Source organism: Chiloscyllium punctatum, chromosome 48 (genome assembly GCF_047496795.1).
Source record: "Chiloscyllium punctatum isolate Juve2018m chromosome 48, sChiPun1.3, whole genome shotgun sequence".
NCBI classification, from domain to species: Eukaryota; Metazoa; Chordata; class Chondrichthyes; order Orectolobiformes; family Hemiscylliidae; genus Chiloscyllium; species Chiloscyllium punctatum.
Window position 1 is genome coordinate 60,887,015 of NC_092786.1, and position 22,099 is coordinate 60,909,113.

A 22,099-nucleotide genomic window follows, 5' to 3' on the forward strand; every position below is an offset into this window, starting at 1 on the left:
AACATCTTTAGTAAACCACTGTTCCACACGTGACCACTTCCTCCCTGCCTGACAGATACTTATTTATGAAGGACCCACAGTAGCTGTTCCTTGAACAAGCTCCACATTTCAGCTATGGCCATCCCCTGCAGTTTCCTTCCCCATCCTATGCATCCTAAATTTTGCGTAATCATATCATATTTGCCTTTCTCCCAGCTATAGCTCTTGCCCTGTGGTACATACCTATCCCTTTCCATCGCTAAAGTAAATGTAACCAAATTGTAGTCACTTTCACCAAAGTGCTCACCTCCCTCCAAATCTAACACCTGGCCTGGTTCATTACCCAGTACCAAATCTAATGTGGCCTCGCCCCTTGTTGGCCTGTCTACATACTGTGTCAGGAAACCCGCCTGCACACATTGGACAAAAACTGACCAATCATAACTACCTGAACTATGATTTGGAGATGCCAGTGTTGGACTGGGGTGTACAAAGTTAAAAATCACACAACAGCAGGTTATAGTCCAACAGGTTTAATTGGAAGCACACTAGCTTTTGGAGCAACGCTCCTTCATCAGGTGATAGTCTATCCAGTCCCTGTACACCTCCATCCCCCATCACGAAGGACTCAAAGCCCTCCGCTTCTTCCTTTCCCGCCATACCAACCAGTACCCTTCCACTGACACCCTCCTTCGACTGACTGAACTGGTCCTCACCCTGAACAACTTCTCTTTCCAATCCTCCCACTTCCTCCAAACCAAAGGAGTAGCCATGGGCACCCTCATGGGCCCCAGCTATGCCTGCCTCTTCGTAGGATATGTGGAACAGTCCATCTTCCGCAGCTACACTGGCACCACCCCCCACCTTTTCCTCCGCTACATCGATGACTGTATCAGCGCTGCCTCGTGCTCCCATGAGGAGGTTGAACAGTTCATCCACTTTACCAACACCTTCCACCCCGACCTCAAATTCACCTGGACCGTCTCAGACTCCTCCCTCCCTTTCCTAGACTTTTCCATTTCTACCTCGGGCGACTGAATCAACACGGACATTTACTATAAACCGACCGACTCCCACAGCTACCTAGACTACATCTCCTCCCACCCTGCCCCCTGTAAAAACGCCATCCCATATTCCTAATTCCTTCGTCTCCGCCGCATCTGCTCCCAGGAGGATCAGTTCCAATACCATACAACCCAGATGGCCTCCTCCTTCAAAGACCGCAATTTCCCCCCAGATGTAGTCGACGATGCTCTCCACCACATCTCCTCCACTTCCCGCCCCTCCGCCCTTGAGCCCCGCCCCTCCAATTGCCACCAGGACAGAACCCCACTGGTCCTCACCTACCACCCCACCAACCTCCATATACAGCGCAAGAAATGCAAAACTTGCTCCCACACCTCCCCCCTTACTTCTCTCCAAGGCCCCAAGGGATCCTTCCATATCTGCCACAATTTCACCTGAACCTTCACACACATCATTTATTGCATCCACTGCACCCGATGTGGCCTCCTCTATATTGGGGAGACAGGCCGCCTACTTGCGGAACGTTTCAGAGAACACCTCTGGGACACCCGGACCAACCAACCCAACCACCCCGTGGCTCAACACTTCAACTCCCCCTCCCACTCCACCAAGGACATGCAGGTCCTTGGACTCCTCCATCGCCAGACCACAGCAACACAATGGTTGGAGGAAGAACGCCTCATCTTCCGCCTAGGAACCCTCCAACCACAAGGGATGAACTCAGATTTCTCCAGTTTCCTCATTTCCCCTTCCCCCACCTTGTCTCAGTCAAATCCCTCAAACTCAGCACCGCCTTCCTAACCTGCAATCTTCTTCCTTACCTCTCCGCCCCCACCCCCACTCCGCCTATCACCCTCACCTTGACCTCCTTCCACCTATTGCATTCCCAACGCCCCTCCCCCAAGTCCCTCCTCCCTACCTTTTATCTTAGCCTGCTGGACACACTTTCCTCATTCCTGAAGAAGGGCTCGATTCTCCTGCTCCTTGGATGCTGCCTGACCTGCTGCACTTTTCCAGCAACACATTTTCAGCTATAGTATTCCCGGTCAATATTTGGAAAGTTAAAGTCCCCCATGACACCTACCTGTTACTTTCACTCCTATCCAGAATCATCTTTGCTGTCCTTTCCTCCACATCTCTGGAACTTTTTGGAGGCCTATAGAAAGCTCCCAAAAGGGTGACTCTCCTTTCCTGTTCTAACCTCAGCCCATGCTCCTCGATAGATGAGTCCTCATCAAATGTCCTTTCTGCCACAAGACCACACCTCCCCCTCTTTTACCATCTTCCCTGTTCTTACTAAAACATCTAAACCCTGGAACCTGCAACAATCATTCCTGTCCCTGCTGTATCCATGTCTCCGAAATGGCCACAATATTGAAGTCCCAGGTTCCAACCTATGCTGCAAGTTCACCCACCCTATTTCAGATGTTCCTGGCATTAAAGTAGACACACTTCAAATCACCTTCCTGCCTACCAGTACATTCCTGTGACCTTGAAACCTTATTTCTGACCTCACTACTCTCAACTTCCTGTACACTGGAGCTACAATTCAGGTTCCCCCCCCTCCCCCCCACCCCTGCTGAATTAGTTTAAACCCTCCTGAAGAGCATTAGCAAATTTCCCCCCAATATTCCTAGCTTCTGACCTGATGTTGTAGCCACTGTGTTTATGCAGTGAGTCCCGTTGAGTTTCTGGTCTTGGGTAACCCATAGGAAGTTGTGGTGACTGATTTATCCATTTGCTGGTGAGTAATAAGAACAAAATGATCCTTGTCCTACACCTTGGTCAGTACCAAGTCAATCTCTGCTTCCAATTCTGAGCATTGCCCTTGTTTAAGGGATCCCTCATCCTGGATCCCAAATCCTGGATCCATGTTCCTTGATCTGGTACAGGTCATGAACCTAAAGCTTCTAGTTCAGAGGCAGCTGTCGCCCACAAGTCCTGTCCTGTCTGGAGATTATTATCCAATTCTATGAATAATCATGAACAGTCATGTGACCAACTGCCTCTTACATCTCATTTTTTCAGATGGACTGTCAGGACAACATCAGAAAACTTGGGCAGCAACTGGTTCAGGTGGAGACATTTGTCAGTCACATGGAAGAAATCTTTGTCACTGTTGAAGTGAGTATTTCACATTAAACATCTCTCAGCATTCAGCTTCTGATGAAGGCACCATTGAGTCATCAAGTCACCTCCAGTTTAATCTTGATGGTGTGAGAAGGTTGACATCGTCCCCTTAATACACTTAGCTCAGTGTGAGGTGGCCCTGATTTTCAATGGTGATAGTCAGAAGTCACATGACACCAGGTTATAGTCCAACAGGTTTATTTGAATTGAGCTTTCAGAACACTGCTGTTTTGTCAGATGAATCCAGTCCAACACTGGCACCTGCAGCTCAGTGGTGGTAATAGAAAGAGAGAGAGAGAGAGAGGGAGAGGGAGACTCCATCTGCCCTTAGGGAGATGGGGAAGATCTCGTGGGACGTTCTTCCTTGTGACCTTGTCTAATCAACAAGAATAAACTTGTCAGTGTTTCCTTGGGTTTAAAAGTGAGGGAAATGCCTCAGTGCCCAGGGACCTGGGTTCGATTTCAGCCTTGGGCGACTGACTGTGTGGAGTTTGCACGTTCTCCCTGTGTCTGCGTGGGTTTCCTCCGGGTGCTCCGGTTTCCTCCCACAGTCCAAAGATGTGCAGGTCAGGGTGGATTGGCCATGCTAAATTGCTCAAAGTGTTAGGTACATTAATCACTGGGTGGGTTACTCTTCAGAGGGTCGGTGTGGACTTGTTGGGCCAAAGGGCTTGATTCCACACTGTAGGGAATCTAATCTAATCTAATCTGATTAAAGTCTTCAAAATAATAAAATGATATAGACAATGAAAACTAAATGCTGAGCTGTGGGAATCCACAACAATCTCAAAATCGACAAGACTGGAAGGTTTGAGTTATGAAGAGAGGCTGGATAGGCTGGGACATTTTCCCTTGGAGCACAGGAGGTTGAGTGCTGACCTTATAGAGGTTTATAAAATCATGAGGGGCATGGATAAGGTGACTAGCCGAGGTGTTTTCCTTCGAGCAGGAAGTTCAAAACTAGTGAGCATATTTTTGAAGTGAGAGGAGAAAGAGTTAAAAGGGACTTGAGGGGCAACATTTTCACACAGAGGGTAGTTCTGTGGACTGAACTGCCAGAGGAAATAGTGGATACAAATACAGTTACAATGTTTAAAAGATATTTGGACAGGTATGTGAATAGGAAGGGTTTAGAGGGATATTGGCCAAACACAGACAAATGGGACTGGTTTAGTTTGGGAAACCTGGTTGTCATGGGTGAGTTTTTCATAGAGTCTCTACATTGTGGAAGCAGGCCCTTTGGCCCATTGAATCCAAACCAATTCTCCAAGAAGCATCCCACCCCTATTATGTTATCCCAGTAAGATAACCCTACATTTCCCATGGCTAGTCCACCTAGCCTGCACATCCCTGGATATGATGCGCTATTTAGCTTGGCTAATTCACCGAACCTACACATCTCTTGACTGTGAAAGGAAACCAGAGTTCCCAATGGAAACCGAGGGAGAATGTGCAAACTGAACACAGACAGTTGCCTGGGGGTGGAATTAAATCCAGGTCCTTGGTGCTGTGAGGCAGCAGTGCTAACCATCATGCTGCCCCTTGGCCCAAAGAATTTGTTTCCATGCTGTAAAACTTTATGGCACTATAACAATTCCACAATAAGATCAGAAGATGTTTTCACAAAGACAAAAATCTGTAACTCTCTTCCTCAAGTGGCTGTGTTTGCTGAGATATAATTGAAGTGTTCAAATTGAAGATGGCTAGACATTTACTCAGTAGAAACAGAAAGGAGTTGGAGCAGGAGGAATAAGCCATTTAATCCCTGGCACTAGCTCCACCAATAACTGATATCATAGTGAATTTTGACATCAGCTATGTTGTCCCCATCTCCTGAAAGGTTACTGGCCTCAGTCTTGCATATACTCAGTGACTGAGCTTTTACATCCGTCTGGGGAGCAGAATTCCAAAACTTCACCACCATCTGAACAAAAACATTCCTCTGAGTCTCAATCCTAAATGGACAAATCCTTCTAGTAAGATTGTGGTTCCCAGTTCTAGACTGTCCCCTCAAAGAGATCACCTGCTCAGCATTAACCCCCACCAAAACAAAGTACTGCAATACTGGAAAGCTGTAATTTTAAAAAACCACAATATATTGTAAACATTCAGCAGATCAGACAGCACTTGTGGAGAGAGATCACATTAATATTTCAAGTCAATGACCAATTTATCTTCACCTAGTTAAAAATTGTACACATTTTATTGTTATTTAACCTCTCCTCTCATTGCAGGAAACTATGTAAAAAGATAAATGGAGCTAAGACTCAGATCAGCAATGAAAAATCTGAATGACTTTCTTCTGTTCCTGTGGCCCAGTGCTCTCTGTGCTGTCCTTTTTGTTCATTCAGAGATGTGGGCATCACTGGCTGGGCCAGTATTTATGACTCACCTCTAATTGCCCAGAGGGCAGTTAAAATTCAAACACATTGTTGTGGGTCTGGAGTCACATGTAAACTAGATTGGGTAAGGACAGCAGATTTCTTTCCCTAACAGAGATTAGACTGCTTCAGGAAGTAGACCAGCGAAGGTTCAAGGCCCTGTGTGAAAGGCTAGACTCTTACTGGTAATTCCAGTATTTCCACAAAAAGTGCCTGTCCTCCTATAGCTGAGCAATGTATGATTCATCAGAGGTAAGATGAAAAGGGAATGGTCAGCAACTGATCGGACAGAAGCAACATCAGAGCCAAGTCCAATCCCTCTCTAACTGTAATTCCCACGGGAATGACTGGACCTGGGATTCCTGATTGTTTCTTTCCATTTCTAGCTCTGAGTTTGAGCTCTTATGGTGCAATGGGTAGAGTCCCTGCCTCTGAACCAGAGGCTCCAGTTTCAAGTCCTCCTCCAGGATGGTTAAGGAAGGTATGTTCCCAATGCAGCAGAACTGGCTTGGTCATCAACTTCTACATCCTGAAACCGACACAAAAGCAGCAGGTAGGAATGGGAGGGACACCTGGTCAGCCACATAACACAAAAAAATCTCTCCCATCATTGCCCATAACTCCAACTGCAACATATCAAAGCACTCATTGCTAGAATAACTCAGAGTCCTACCAGCGGGGTCTGATTAATTAGCACAGCAGAGCTCCCTCATACAGGGAGCATAGTTAATCTGGCTGATGATCTTCACAGATACTCAAACACCACATTTTAACACCAAATTATTTTGGACCAACAGGAGAATATTGGTAAACAGCAGCATTACTTGGAGTTGCAGTATGATGACTTGATGCAGTTTCTAGTGCAACGCTATGAAGACAGGTGCCAGGAGCTAGAAGAGGAGAAGAAACTGAAACTTCAGAAATTATACGGGGAGCTGGTGAGCTGTGGGCAGAACATTGACCTGTACAAAGAACTGATTGAATCCACTGAGGAACTTTTCAAGACTGAAGACAAGCAAACCTTTCTGAAGGTGAACACATAGACAATTTTGGACACTTCTGTAAGGATGTTAATGCTGGGTTATCCTAGCAGAGGTCTCAAAGCCATGTTGGGGATTGGGAGAATTGAATCAAAGCACTGGTAGTTCTGCGTTGAAAGATAATTCAACTACTTTTATTTTTGTTAAGCATCAGACATTTTCGAAGAATACTGAATCTTCTTTTTTCTCCAACAACAGGATGGACAAACAGCACTGGCCAGGTAACTCTGGCATGGCTCACTGCACTTGTAGTAATACTGCCTGGCTCACTGTGTCTGTGAGATCCTTTTCTTAATTATTCGATTAACTGATAAAGGGTTGGTGTAAACCTTTCATCCTGGATTGTATTTCCCCATAAGTGGGATCTCTGCTGCCAGACCCTGCACTGGAACATGCTGATTGTTTGATAGTTACATTGTCCCCGATGTCTGTTTATGTCATTTCTAATTTTGTGCTGATTGAGTGATGTTATTGGGGTGGGAGCACATTTGAGTGAGAACAATGATCCCATTTCTTCCAGCCCAATTCTAGTGAATGTAAACCCAATGATAACCATCACTGTGAATAGTCTCACTCAGAGAGGTCATGTGGTGGCTGGTGAGAGAACTGGGAATTGCATTGGGATAGTGGATGCTGCATGGATGTTGGAATGAAGTACTGTGGGTTTGGATGGACTCCATTAAGGAAAATAATCGTGCATGATGGTGATATTTTTGTCACTGATAAAATTGGATTCCCAGAGATTGAATCACATGCTCCTTCAGTTGTATTTCTCATTGAATAAACAGCCATCAGGATGGGCCAGTGCCATGTGAGTATTATTTTACATTTAATACCCATTGGAAATGCTCAGTGTTAATGTTGGACAAAAATAAAAGTAGAAATTTTTGATTCATCAACACCTCAATTTGATGAGATTAAATCAAGGATTAGAGCAACAATCTAATCAACATAGCTCTCACTTTGAACAAGTTCCTAACATGCTGTTTCCAATATAAACTGAGATGGGAACAAGTTCAATGCACATTCATCCAGTGAATGTGTCACCCATCCCCAACCCCACCTCCACCCATTATAGTTAGGTGGGGAGGGTATAGTAGCAGTAAGAGCTGTGCCTGACTCAGCCTATTTCAGTTCACGATGGCATTAAAGGCATCACGGATTGGCTCAGTGGTCAAGGCACACTCCTGGTTGCTGGGTGGCTCTGGTCCAGGACAGGGATCCCATTGCCAACATGGTACTCGGAGGGTACTACCCACCTGAGGGACCTACACAAATGTCCCAGCGATACTTTCGTTCCCATCAGTAACCCTGCTGTTTCCCCCTCACAGACTGGAGGAATTTCTTCAAGTGGACTTTAACCCAGAGTTACCTACAACAACTGAATTTGAGAAATTCCCAACAGATATGCCTGAGGTGCAGCGGTTAATAGATACAATCAGCAGTCTCCCAGGTATGTAACACACCCACCCCTCACACTGTCACACTCACCCCCACACACTGACACCCCTCACACTGTCACACTCATCCCCACACACTGACACCTCCACACTGTCACACTCATCCCCACACACTGACACCCCCACACTGTCACACTCACCCCCACACACTGACACCCCCACACTGTCACACTCATCCCCACACACTGACACCCCCACACTGTCACACTCATCCCCACACACTGACACCCCCACACTGTCACACTCTTCCCCACACACTGATACCCCCACACTGTCACACTCATCCCCACACACTGACACCCCCACACTGTCACTCACCCCCACACACTGACACCCCTCACACTGTCACACTCACCCCCACACACTGACACCCCCACACTGTCACACTCATCCCCACACACTGACACCCCCACACTGTCACACTCACCCCCACACACTGACATCCCCACACTGTCACACTCATCCCCACACACTGACACCCCCACACTGTCACACTTATCCCCACACACTGACACCCCTCACACTGTCACACTCACCCCCACACACTGACACCCCTCACACTGTCACACTCATCCCCTCACACTCACTGCCATCCATCACACACCCCTGCACTGACCCCCCACACTGACACACTCACCCCCACTCTGACACACTGATACCTATCCTGACACACTCACTCTCTGTCACTAACACATCCAGTCTTGTTGGATATTGCCCACATGCTGATGGGCATCACTGGGTCACCTGAAGCCATTGAACCAAACATTACCCTTCCTCTGATCTCCAGCCACTTCTGCACATACTGAAATGCCTGATTTACAAAATCCATTCTGGCGGGAGTGAGGTATGGGGAGTTCATGAACTTGGAGATATTACGATGTGTTTTCTTTGCCAGTTCCCTCGGCCCCTTCAATGTGCCCTCAAGCCCCAGGTACAGGGAGCAGTGACTCAGTGAGAGTGAGCTGGAGTCTTTCAGCTGATGACACGGTGGAGTTTTATCAGCTTCATTACCGAGAGGTGACCCGAGATACGAGCCCCAGCCAGCAGGGGGCAGCAGGTTTGTGTGGAAGGGGGTGGGGCAAGGTTGGGGGGTATGGGTCTAGGGGTTGGAATGGGAGAATGGGGATTTGGGGTGGGGGAATAGGTGGGTGAGTGGGGAGGGTTTTGGGGAGTGGGTGGGGAGAGGATATGGGAGTTGGGGTGGGGATGAGAGTTGGGGTAAAGGGGTTGGGGTGGGGGACAGGGTGGGGAGACCAGTGTGGAAGTTGGGGTGAGGGTGAACGGGTTGCGGTGAGGGAGTGGATGGGAAGGGGAATTACAGGCTGCTCAGGGGCTGAGCTGAGCCCTCGACATGTTGAGTTCCCTGGGGTGTGTTGGGGTGGGGAGTGAGGGGATGAGGGGGGGTCCAGGGCACGGGGTGGGGGGGGGGGGTCTTTGGGCCCGGCTCTGACACTGTGCCCCCTGGCGGTGACACTTGGGAAACAGGAGCAGGATCGGGGGCTGGAGGGATCTGTGTGAGGGGGCAACTGCCCTGATCACAGCCAATGTGGGTCAGGTAACAGCCCCAGACACGGGCGGGTTGCACAGAGACCGGAGTCTGATGGTCAGGTCTGAGTGAGGTCTTCAGCAGCCGATCAGCCACGGCTGTACCTGAGGGAAACGGCTCGGAGTGAGGCTGTCCCGGGTTAGTCTCGGGCAGGGTTTGCTCTGGGCGGTCAGTCTGGGCTTCACCGTTTCTGGATCGGACTCACCCCTGACAGAACTATCCCCACCCCTTGCCCCCACCCCCATCTCCCACCACCACCACCACCACCCCCCACCCCCATCTCCCACCACCACCCCCAACCCCCACCCCCCTACCCCCACCTCCATCTCCCACCTCCATCTCCCACCACCACCCCCAACCCCCACCTGCCATCCCCCTCCCCCTCCCCCTCCCCCTCCCCCTCCCCATCCCCATCCCCCTCCCCATCCCCATCCCCATCCTCACTCCCCTCCCCCTCCCCATCCTCACTCCCCTCCCCCTCCCCATCCTCACTCCCCTCCCCCTCCCCATCCTCACTCCCCTCCCCCTCCCCATCCTCACTCCCCTCCCCCTCCCCATCCTCACTCCCCTCCCCATCCTCACTCCCATCTCCCCGGGGTTGGGTAAACTCTGTGAATTCTCCCTTCCCTCGGCTCCCTCCTCCTGACTGCACTCTGCCCTTTACTGTTCCCCCACAGACATGTCCCTGAGAGTGAAGGAGATGTATCACACGGTGAGAGATCTCAAGCCCAACACTGTGTATGAATTCTGGGTTACAGCCTCAAACTCGGCCGGGACAAGTCCTGGGAGTGACCGGGCGAAGCACACCACAGGTAACCCCCCTGAGAGGGACATGGGACACCCCGGAACGTGACTGACCAGACTGGTCCCGGGGAACGGGATGTCTGAGGAAGTATAAAGCAGAATAGGTAATGGAGTAGTGCCCAGTCTGTGCGGTGCCCGGCGCTATGTGAATGCAAACAGTTAACCCCCGGGTTTCCTGCTGCGGGCTACCAGGTGACCGAGAAAATAAAGGTCAAACCCATTTGGACATTGACTTTAGGAAGAAGGAGCAGGTATTTCGGGAGAAGGGTCCCATCTGCTGCGAGAATCGGTCAGGGGATGTGGATCCCGAGTTTCTCAGGTTCCGGTTGAGGTGCAGACATTGACCTCGATTTGTGTTTCAGTTCCTCTAGCTCCGACAATCAAGCGCAAAGCTGTTGCAAGTTGTCCGAATGCAGCTCTCATTGAGTGGGAATCTGAGGGCAGGAATTCTGCAGATTCCTACACCGTGGAATTCTGCAAAGTCTGCAGCAGCTGTGACTGGACAGAATCTCTCACAGAGTGAGTACTCACCCCCCAGGAACAAACCCGAAAATTAAACCTGGTGAAAACATTTCAACCCCGGCCTCTGCAGTTCAGGTTGGAGTTAATAAGATAACCGCTGAAAACCTGGGCTACAGTACCCCCTCTCCAAATAATCCCAACACCGTGAAGCCTGCACTGCTGACCGGAGTGAGTCCCCCCCCCCCCCAACCGGGTCAAGCCCATCCCTGGATGAGTGACCCCAGGTTGGGGCCATTCGTGGTCCGGGTGAGCTAGAATAGTGCAATGGTTTTGATAGGCCGAATGGCGTTCTCTCTCTGTCAAGAGCTGGAATGTGTTCTTTCTTTTGGTGATTTTCTCTCTGGAGTGTTGTTTCCTGAATGAACAATCTCTTCTTTCTGTCGAGGTCACTAACCGGGATCACTTCCTGCAAAACAATAGTTGATTTGGAGCCCAATGAGAATTATCTGTTCTATGTCCGAGCACTGAATGAAGGCGGCTGCAGTGACAGGAGTTCACCCGTGAGCATTCGAACCACAGGTTAGTGACAAAGAGAGAAAACAAAAACAGAAATTGCTGGACCTGGAATGATAACTGTCTCTCTCCACAGATACAGCAATTTCCGTTTTTGTTTTGAACTTCCAGCACCTACAATTTTTATTTTAAAATAGAAAACGCTGGAACCCTGAACTAAAGGTTGGAATTGTCTGTGACAGGGAATCGGTTCTATCTGATGGAGCAGACAGCTCACCTGGCCCTCTCACTGCTGGAGGATGGAGTAACCATTGTTTATAATGAGGATAATGTCTGTGTTGACTCCCCAAACTACGATGAGCGGTTCACAAGGTGAGTGACAGAAATTAAATAACTTCTCACTTCCAGATTCGGTCTGTTCCATTGCCTTGTAGCCACTGCTCGAGGAACACCCACCAGCTAGTCAGGTAGTGATCATTGGCAGTGGGTGATGAACTTTGTTTGAGTTCGCAATACACTGAGAGAGTGCAGCACTGTCGAAGGGTCAGTGCTGAGGGAGTGCCGCACTGTCAGGGGGTCAGTGCTGAGGGAGTGCCGCACTGTCAGGGGGTCAGTGCTGAGGGAGTCCACACTGTCGGAGGGCCAGTACTGAGAGAGTGCCGCACTGTCAGAGGGTGTGTACTGAGGGAGTGCCACACTGTTGAAGGGTCAGTACTGAGGGAGTGGGCACTGTCAGAGGATCAGTACTGAGGGAGTGCCACACCGTCAGGGGGTCAGTACTGAGGGAGTGCCACACTGTCAGGGGGTCAGTACTGAGGGAGTGCTGCACTGTCAGAGGGTCAGTACTGAGGGAGTGCTGCACTGTCAGAGGGTCAGTACTGAGGGAGTGCTGCACTGTTAGAGGGTCAGTACTGAGGGAGTGCTGCACTGTCAGGGGGTCAGTACTGAGGGAGTGCTGCACTGTCAGGGGGTCAGTACTGAGGGAGTGCCGCACTGTCAGAGGGTGTGTACTGAGGGAGTGCCACACTGTTGAAGGGTCAGTAGTGAGGGAGTGCCGCACTGTCAGAGGGTCAGTAGTGAGGGAGTGCTGCACTGTCAGGGGGTCAGTAGTGAGGGAGTGCTGCACTGTCAGGGGGTCAGTACTGAGGGAATGCCACACTGTCAGAGGGTCAGTACTGAGGGAGTGCCACACTGTCAGGGGGTCAGTACTGAGGGAGTGCTGCACTGTCAGGGGGTCGGTACTGAGGGAGTGCTGCACTGTCAGGGGGTCAGTAGTGAGGGAGTGCTGCACTGTCAGGGGGTCAGTACTGAGGGAATGCCACACTGTGAGAGGGTCAGTACTGAGGGAGTGCCACACCGTCAGGGGGTCAGTACTGAGGGAGTGCTGCACTGTCAGGGGGTCAGTAGTGAGGGAGTGCTGCACTGTCAGGGGGTCAGTACTGAGGGAATGCCACACTGTGAGAGGGTCAGTACTGAGGGAATGCCACACTGTGAGAGGGTCAGTACTGAGGGAGTGCCACACCGTCAGGGGGTCAGTACTGAGGGAGTGCTACACTCTCAGGGGGTCAGTACTGAGGGAGTACCACACTGTCAGAGGGTCAGTGCTGAGGGAGTGCCACACTGTCGAAGGGTCAGTGCTGAGGGAGTGCCACACTGTCGGAAGGGTCAGTGCTGAGGGAGTGCCACACTGTCGAAGGGTCAGTGCTGAGGGAGTGCCACACTGTCGAAGGGTCAGTGCTGAGGGAGTGCCACACTGTCGGAAGGGTCAGTGCTGAGGGAGTGCCACACTGTCGAAGGGTCAGTGCCAAGGGAGCGCCTTCAGTCCAACCCGTCCATGCTGACCAGATATCCTAACCTATACCTAGTCCCATTTGTCAGCACTTGGCTCATATCCCTCCAAACCCTTCCTAATCATAGACCCATCCAAATACCTTTTAAATGTTGTAACTGTACCAGCCTCCACCACTTTCCCTGGCAGCTCATTCCATACATACACCAACATCTGTGTGAAAACGTTGCCCCTTAAGTCCCTTTTATAGAGAGTCATAGAGATTTACAGCATGGAAACAGACCCTTCAGTCCAACCTGTCCATGCCGACCAGATATCCGAACCCATCTAGTCCTACCTGCCAGCATCCGGCCCATATCCCACCAAACCCTTCCTTTTCATATACCCATCTAAATGCCTCTTAAATGTTGTAATTATACCAGCCTCCACCACATCCTCTGGCAGCTCATTCCATACACGTACCACCCTCTGCGTGAAAATGTTGCCCCTTAGGTCTCTTTATATCTTTCCCCTCTCACCCTAAACCTATGCCCTCTAGTTCTGGACTCCCTCACCCCAGGGAAAATACTCTGTCTATTTATCCTATCCATGCAATTTGTAAACCTCTATAAGCCTCCGATGCTCCAGGGAAAACAGCCCCAGCCTGTTCAGCCTCTTCCTGTAGCTCAAATCCTTCAACCATGGCATCATCCTTGTAAATCTTTTCTGAACCCTTTCAAGTTTCACAACATCTTTCCGATAGGAAGGAGACCAGAATTGCACGCAATATTCCAACAGTGGCCTAACCAATGTCCTGTACAGCCGCAACATGACCTTCCAACTCCTTTACTCAATACTCTGACCAATAAAGGAAAGCTTACCAAACGCCTTCTTCACTATCCTATCTACCTGGGACTCCACTTTCAAGGAGCTGTGAACCTGCACTCCAAGGTCTCTTTATTCAGCAACACTCCCTAGGACCTTACCATTAAATGTAGAAGTCCTGCTAAGACTTGCTTTCCCAAAATGCAGCACCTCGCATTTATCTGAATTAAACTCCGTCTGCCACTTCTCAGCCCATTGGCCCATCTGGTCCAGATCTTGTTGTAATCTGAGGTAACCCTCTTCGCTGTCCACTACACCTTCAATTTTGGTGTCATCTGCAAACTTACTAACTATACCTCTTATGCTCACATCCAAATCATTTATGTAAATGACTCAAAGTAGAGGACCCAGCACCGATCCTTATGGCACTCCACTGGTCACAGGCCTCCAGTCTGAAAAACAACCCTCCACCACCACCCTCTGTCTTCTACCTTTGAGCTAGTTCTCCCTGTATTCCGTGAGATCTAATCTTGCTAATCAGTCTCCCATGGGGAACCTTGTCGAACGCTTTACTGAAATCCATATAGATCACACTTACTGCTCTGCCCTCATCAATCTCCTTTGTTACTTCTTCAAAAAACTCAATCAAGTTTGTGAGACATGATTTCCCACGCATAAAGCCATGTTGACTATCCCTAATCAGTCCTTGCCTTTCCAAACACATGTACATCCTGTCCCCCAGGATTCCCTCCAACAACTTGCCCACCACCGACGTCAGGCTCACTGGTCTATAGTTCCCTGGCTTTTCCTTACCACCCTTCTTAAACAGTGGCAACACGTTAGCCAACCTCCAGTCTTCTGGCACCTCACCTGTGACTATCGATGATACAAATATCTCAGCAAGAGGCCCAGCAGTCACTTCTCTAGCTTCCCACAGAGTTCTCGGATACACCTGATCAGGTTCTGGGGATTTATCCACCATTAACCATTTCAAGACATTCAGCACTCCCTCCTCTGTAATCTGGACATTTTGCAAGATGTCACCATCTATTTCCCCACATTCTATATCTTCCATATCCTTTTCCACAGTAAATACTGATGCAAAATATTCATTTAGTTTCTCCCCCATTTTCTGTGGCTCCACACAAAGGCCGCCTTGCTAATCTTTGAGGGGCCCTATTATCTCCCTAGTTACCCTTTTGTCCTTAATATATTTGTAAAAACCCTTTGGATTCTCCTTAATTCTATGTGCCAAAGCTATCTCATGTCCCCTTTTTGCCCTCCTGATTTCCCTCTTAAGTATACTCCTACTTCCTTTATACTCTTCTAAGGATTCACTCGATCTTTCCTGTCTATACCTGACATATGCTTCCTTCTTTTTCTGAACCAAACCCTCAATTTCTTTAGTCATCCAGCATTCCCTAAACCTACCAGCCTTCCCTTTCACCCTGACAGGAATATACTTTCTCTGGATTTGTGTTAACTCATTTCTGAAGGCTTCCCATTTTCCAGCCGTCCCTTTATCTGCGAACATCTGCCTCCAATAAGCTTTCTAAAGTTCTTGCCTAATACCATCAAAATTGGCCTTTCTCCAATTTAGAACTTCAACTTTTAGACCTGGTCTATCCTTTTCCATCATTATTTTAAATCTAATGGAATTATGGTCGCTGGCCCCAAAGTGCTCCCCCACTGACACCTCAGTCACCTGCCCTGCCTTATTTCCCAAGAGTTGGTCAAGTTTTGCACCTTCTCTGGTCGGTACATCCACATACTAAATCAGAAAATTTTCTTGTACACACTTAAGAAATTCCTCTCCATCTAAACCTTTAACACTATGGCAGTCCCAGTCAATGTCTTTCCCCTGTCACCCTAAACCTATGCCCCCTAGTTCTGGACTCCTCCACCCCAGGGAAAAGACCTTGTCTATTTATCCTATCTATGCCCCTCATGATGTTATAAACCTCTATAAAGTCACCCCTCAGCCTCCGACGCTCCAGGGAAAACAGCCCCAGCCTACTCAACCTTTCCCTATAGTTCAAATCTTCCAACCCTGGCAACATAATTTTAAATCTTTTCTGAACCATTTCAAGATTCACAACATCCTTTCAATTGGAAGGAGACCAGAATTGCACGCAATATTCCTAAATTGGCCTAAACAGTGTCAGTGCAGAGGGAATGCCGTACTGTGGGAGGGTCAGTGCTGAGGGAGTGCTGCACTGTGAGAGGGTCAGTGCAGAGGGAGTGCTGCATTGTCGGAGGGTCAGTGTGGAGGGAATGCCGCACTGTGGGAAAGTCAGTGCTGAGGGAGTGCTGCACTGTGGGACGGTCAGTGCTGAGGGAGTGCTGCACTGTTGGAGAGCCAGTGACGAGGGAGCACCGCAGTGACAGTGCTGAGGGGACACTGCACTGTAGTAGGGTGAGCGCTGCACTTTTAGAGGGTCAGTGCTGAGGGAGCGTTGCACTATCAGAGGGTTAGTATTGAGGGAGTGCAGCACTGGTGGAGGGGCTGTTATGATGAGTTGTAAAATTGCTGCTTGTTTGGTAAAAGTTCCAGATCCACAATGAAAACTATATTTTCTTCATTCCTTCATGGGACGTATAGATTTCTGACAAGGCTAATAATTATTGTCTGTCCCTAACTGTCCTTGAATTGAGTGCCATGAACCATTTCAGAGGGCAACTAAAAAACAACTGCACAGATAGATCAGTTAAAGATGGCAGATTTTCTTCACTGAAGGTTATTAGACAATAGACAATAGACAATAGATGCAGGAGTAGGCCATTCAGCCCTTCGAGCCTGCACCGCCATTCAATATGATCATGGCTGATCATTCCCAATCAGTATCCTGTTCCAGCCTTATCTCCATAACCCTTGACTCCACTATCTTTAAGAGCTCTATCCAATTCTTTCTTAAATGAATCCAGAGACTGGGCCTCCACTGCCCTCTGGGGCAGAGCATTCCACACAGCCACCACTCTCTGGGTGAAGTAGTTTCTCCTCATCTCTGTCCTAAATGGTCTACCCCGTATTTTTAAATTGTGTCCTCTGGTCCGGCACTTCCCCATCAGCGGAAATATGTTTCCTCCTGCCAGAGTGTCCAATCCTTTCATAATCCGATACGTTTCAATCAGATCCCCTCTCAGTCTTCTAAACTCAAGGGTATACAAGCCCAGTCGCTTCAGTCTTTCAGTGTAAGGTAATCCCGCCATTCCAGGAATTGACCTCGTGAACCTACCCTGCACTCCCTCAATAGCCAGAATGTCTTTTCTGAAATTTGGAGACCAGAACTGTACACAGTACTCCAGGTGTGGTCTCACCAGGGCCCTGTACAGCTGCAGAAGCACCTCTTTGCTTCTATACTCAATTCCTCTTGTTATGAAGGCCAGCATGCTATTAGCCTTCTTCACGACCTGCTGTACCTGCATGCTTACCTTCATTGACTGGTGGACAAGAACACCCAGATCTCTCTGAACAGCCCCTTTACCTAATTTGATACCATTGAGGTAGTAATCTGCCTTCCTGTTCTTGCCACCAAAGTGGATAACCAGACATTTATCCACATTAAACTGCATCTGCCATGCATCTGCCCACTCACCTAACTTGTCCAGGTCACCCTGTAATCTCCTAACATTCTCATCACATTTCACCCTACCACCCAGCTTTGTATCATCAGCAAATTTGCTAATGTTATTGCTGATACCATCTTCTATATCATTTACATATATTGTAAAAAGCTGCGGTCCCAGCACGGATCCCTGCGGTACCCCACTGGTCACTGCCTGCCATTCCGAAATGGAGCCGTTAATCACTACCCTTTGTTTCCTATTAGCCAACCAATTCTCTATCCAGTCTAGTACTTTGCCCCCAATACCTTGCGCCCTAATTTTACTCACTAACCTCTTGTGTGGGACTTTATCAAAAGCTTTCTGAAAGTCCAGGTACACTACATCCACTGGATCTCCCTCGTCCATCTTCCGAGTTACATCCTCAAAAAATTCAAGAAGATTAGTCAAGCATGATTTCCCCTTCATAAATCCATGCTGACTCTGTCCTATCCTGTTACTATTATCCAGATGTGCCGTAATTTCATCCTTTATAATAGACTCCAGCATCTTTCCCACCACTGAGGTCAGACTAACTGGTCTATAATTTCCTGCTTTCTCCCGCCCACCCTTCTTAAAAAGTGGCACAACATTAGCCGCCCTCCAATCCTCAGGAACCGACCCCGATTCTATTAAACTCTGGAAAATAATCACCAGCGCATCCACGATTTTCCGAGCCACCTCCTTCAGTACCCTGGGATGCAGGCCATCAGGTCCCGGAGACTTATCAACCTTCAGACCTAACAGTCTCTCCAACACCAAATCCTGGCAAATATAAATTCCCTTAAGTTCAGGTCCTTCAGCCACTGTTACCTCAGGGAGATTGCTTGTGTCTTCCCCAGTGAACACAGATCTGAAGTACCCATTTAATTCCTCTGCCATTTCTTTGTTCCCAGTAATATATTCCCCTGTTTCTGTCTTCAAGGGCCCCAATTTTTGTCCTAACCATTTTTTTGCCTTGGACATACCTAAAAAAGCTTTTACTATCCTCCTTTATATTCTTGGCCAGTTTACCTTCGAACCTCATTTTTCCTCTGCGTATTTCCTTCTTACTAATCCTCTGTTGTTCTTTAAAAGCTTCCCAGTCCTCAGTTTTCCCACTTATCTTCGCTAAGTTATACTTTTTCTCTTTTAACTTTATATGTTTCTTTACTTCCCTCGTCAGCCACGGCCGCCCATGTCTCCTCCTGGGATCTTTCTTCCTTTTAGGAATGAACTGATCCTGCAACTTCTGCATTATACACAGAAATATCCGCCATTGTTCCTCCACGGTCTTCCCTGTTAAGGTATTGAACCATTGAACTTTGGCCAGTTGCTCCCTCATAGCTCCATATTTCCCTTTATTCAACTGAAATATTGTCACTTCCGATTGTACCCACTCCCTCTCAAATTGCAGATTGAAGCTTATTGTATTATGGTCACTACTTCCCAATGGCTCCTTCACTTTGAGGTCACTGCCCAATTCTGGTTCGTTACACAATACCAGATCCAGAATCGCCTTATCCCTGGTCGGCTCCAGCACCAGCTGCTCTAAAAATCCCTCTCTGAGGCACTCCACAAAGTCTCTTTCTTGAGGTCCGATACCATCCTGATTCTCCCAGTCTACCTGCATGTTAAAATCCCCCATAACAACTGTAGTAACATCTTTGCGACAAGCCAATTTCAGCTCCTGATTCAACTTACATCCGACATCCAGACTACTGTTTGGGGGCCTGTAGATGACTCCCATGAGGGTCTTTTTACCCTTAGTGTTTCGAAGCTCTATCCACACTGACTCTACATCCCCTGACTCTAGGTCCCCCCGCGCAAGGGACTGAATATCCTCCCTTACCAACATGGCCACCCCACCCCCTCTGCCCGTCAGTCTGTCCTTACGATAGCACGTGTAGCCTTGAATATTCATTTCCCAGGCCCTGTCCACTTGAAGCCACGTCTCAGTTATCCCCACAATATCGTATCTGCCAATTTCCAAAAGAGCCTCAAGCTCATCCACCTTGTGTCTAATGCTTCGTGCATTCATATATAGAATTTTTAATTTGTTACTGCTCTCACCCTTCCCCTCAACCCTTATTTCACTCAACTTTACAGCATGATGCCTTTTCCAGTTTTCTGCCTCCTTGATACAGTTGTCTTTCTTGACTTGTCTTGTTCTAACTACCCCTTCAATTTCCTTTTTAAACATCCAGCTTGTCCCCTCCCCCCCGCTACTTAGTTTAAATGTAGCGGTGTTGCAGCAGAAAACCTGCCCGCCAGAATGCTGATCCCTGATCTATTAAGGTGCAAACCATCTCTCTTGTAGAGTTTATGGTTACCATAAAATATACCCCAGTGATCCAAGAATTTAAAACCTTGCTTCCTGCACCAGTTCCCCAACCACACGTTCAAGTCCATTATCTCCCGGTTTCTGGCCACACTAGCCCAAGGAACTGGAAGCAAACTGGAGATAACCACCTTGGACATCCTGCTTTTTAGCCTTCTTCCTAGTTCTCCGAAGTCTCGCTGTAGTATGTTCCTCCTCTTCTTCCCGACATCATTTGTGCCGACATGTACCACCACCTCGGGCTCTTCACCCTCGTCCTTGAGGATGTCCTGCACTCTGTCCGCGATGTCTTTCACTCTAGCACCAGGAAGGCAACACACCATCCTTAAATCCCGTCTGCTGCCAGTGCTGCAATATACTCGGTCAATAGCTGAATGTGCACACACTTTCCACACATATACGAGCCAGACACACCAGAGTCGTTGACCTGCCACATCAAACACGTAGCGCACTGAACCAGCTGAGCAGTCATGTCTTCACCCTCTTCAACTGTGGCATAATCTCTTACTCAACCTCCTTATCAAGATTCCTGAGCTGAAGCCTCACTCTTCGATCTAAACTTCCTTAGACCCTCTTCCTATGGCAAGTCTGTGGACTCTTAATTAAGGTTAGAGGAGGAGGAGGGAGGGAGGGAGACCCTACTTTGTAGGACCTGGGGTTTAGAACACACCCACTCTAATAACAATCACTTACCTTCCCGACCGGCTTTGCGCTTATTATTGAACCTGGTGGCTTTTTACAACAGTCAGTCAGTGGTGATCACCCTCATGGAGACCAGTTTCCCATCAGATATTATTGATTTAATTTAAATTCCACCGACTGCTCTGGTGGGTTCTGAACCCCTCTCCCCAGACCATTAAGATAGAACTGAGGACTACTCTGAATTTCTGATCCAATGGCATTTCCACCATTCCCTGTCCCCATCCAAATATATCATAACATCAGAGACCACTTGCCCTCTGTCCAATAATCAGGTGAACTGGTTATTTATCTCCCTGTCCCGTTTATTTACTGTTTAAGCAATGAACAAGCCATTTCAATAACAAATTAATGTTTGCTTTATGTGAAATTCTTTCAAATAGTTGAGGAGCTGGGGTAGATGTATGACCTGATTGGCCACGTGACTGTAGCCAACCAGAAATCCAGATGTGGGCAGATGAATTTTAATGAATTGACAAATGTTGTTCAGTTGGTGACGTTTCTTTAAGAGTTGAACACTTTGTTGGTAATAAGGTGAGGTCAGAATCGGAGAAGTGAATGTGTTTAAATTCCATGGCTGTTGCTTCCTCAGGGTCTTCGCTCTGGTTACCTGCAGCTGTGGAAGATGATGTCAGCACAACAGTAATACAAAGACATTCTGAATGCACATTGGCAGATGTCAATGAGGTGGTGGGAACTTGAGTCCTCTTTTTGGAGGGGTACGGGGGCCGGGGAGGGGTTCTGGGAGTAGGTGGATCTGGCTGGAAAGGCTTGTTCTGACGCCTTGACTGCGTTTAATCACTGGTTCTAGAAGTATTGATCTCTCCTCTTGATCTCTGTTAATGCTCAGTAACACGGATTGACATGATCTGCCTGATGGCTGACATTGTAACTTGCTCTCCTTGGTAGTTGTGCTGCTGTCATGGGGCAGTTAGTGCCTGTCCGAGGAAAACATTACTGGGAGGTTGAAGTGACTGAACAGACAGAATACAGGATTGGTGTTGCCTCCCACAACATCTCACGGGACAGCTACATTGGCTCAAACATCACATCGTGGTGCATGAGACACACTCTCTCACCAACCAGGTACAGAGTGAACACAAACTAATCCAATTAAAGCACAGGGTCCAGCATCAGAAACGTAACCATTAATCCTTCACTGGAATCATAACTTTAATAAGCTTTTTCTATATTATCTTTGCTGTGGATTCTTTAATGATTTAAATCCTGATTGACAAAGCCTGGACTCTCAGAATCTTGTGGAGACTAACAGCCCTGGTTAGTGATGATGTGCTTTTTGTGAGTTTAGCTCTTTTGCACAGTATCTGAGAGAAATAAAATGCATGAAAGGAGATAAGATTGAGAGATCCTGCCTCACATTATTCTTTGATTAAGGTTCTTATGGCAGCTGATCAACTCCTTCCCAATTCTCTCCATCCATGTGCTGATCTTTGATTCCTGTTAATGACATGCACTCAGTGAGTGAATACATGGAAACTTCACAATTAAACATAGCCCGAGACTGACAGTACCCCTCACTCTC

The 22,099-nt window shown here is 48.1% G+C and overlaps 1 protein-coding gene across 4 annotated transcripts in view; it reads left to right on the forward strand.

The window, feature by feature from the left end:
• LOC140469115 (fibronectin type III and SPRY domain-containing protein 2) overlaps positions 1 to 22,099 on the forward strand; it is a 38,264-nt gene that overhangs the window by 12,870 nt on the left and 3,295 nt on the right. For 3 of the 4 annotated variants that reach the window (XM_072565410.1, XM_072565409.1, XM_072565411.1), the window contains exons 3-12: positions 3,034 to 3,129; positions 6,314 to 6,547; positions 6,755 to 6,777; positions 7,888 to 8,009; positions 8,912 to 9,073; positions 10,240 to 10,374; positions 10,729 to 10,885; positions 11,274 to 11,407; positions 11,584 to 11,713; positions 21,466 to 21,642. In XM_072565410.1, coding sequence (XP_072421511.1) covers positions 3,034 to 3,129; positions 6,314 to 6,547; positions 6,755 to 6,777; positions 7,888 to 8,009; positions 8,912 to 9,073; positions 10,240 to 10,374; positions 10,729 to 10,885; positions 11,274 to 11,407; positions 11,584 to 11,713; positions 21,466 to 21,642 — 1,370 coding nt within the window. The remainder of the gene's footprint in view (positions 1 to 3,033; positions 3,130 to 6,313; positions 6,548 to 6,754; positions 6,778 to 7,887; positions 8,010 to 8,911; positions 9,074 to 10,239; positions 10,375 to 10,728; positions 10,886 to 11,273; positions 11,408 to 11,583; positions 11,714 to 21,465; positions 21,643 to 22,099) is intronic. The other variant, XM_072565412.1, reaches the window with a different exon arrangement.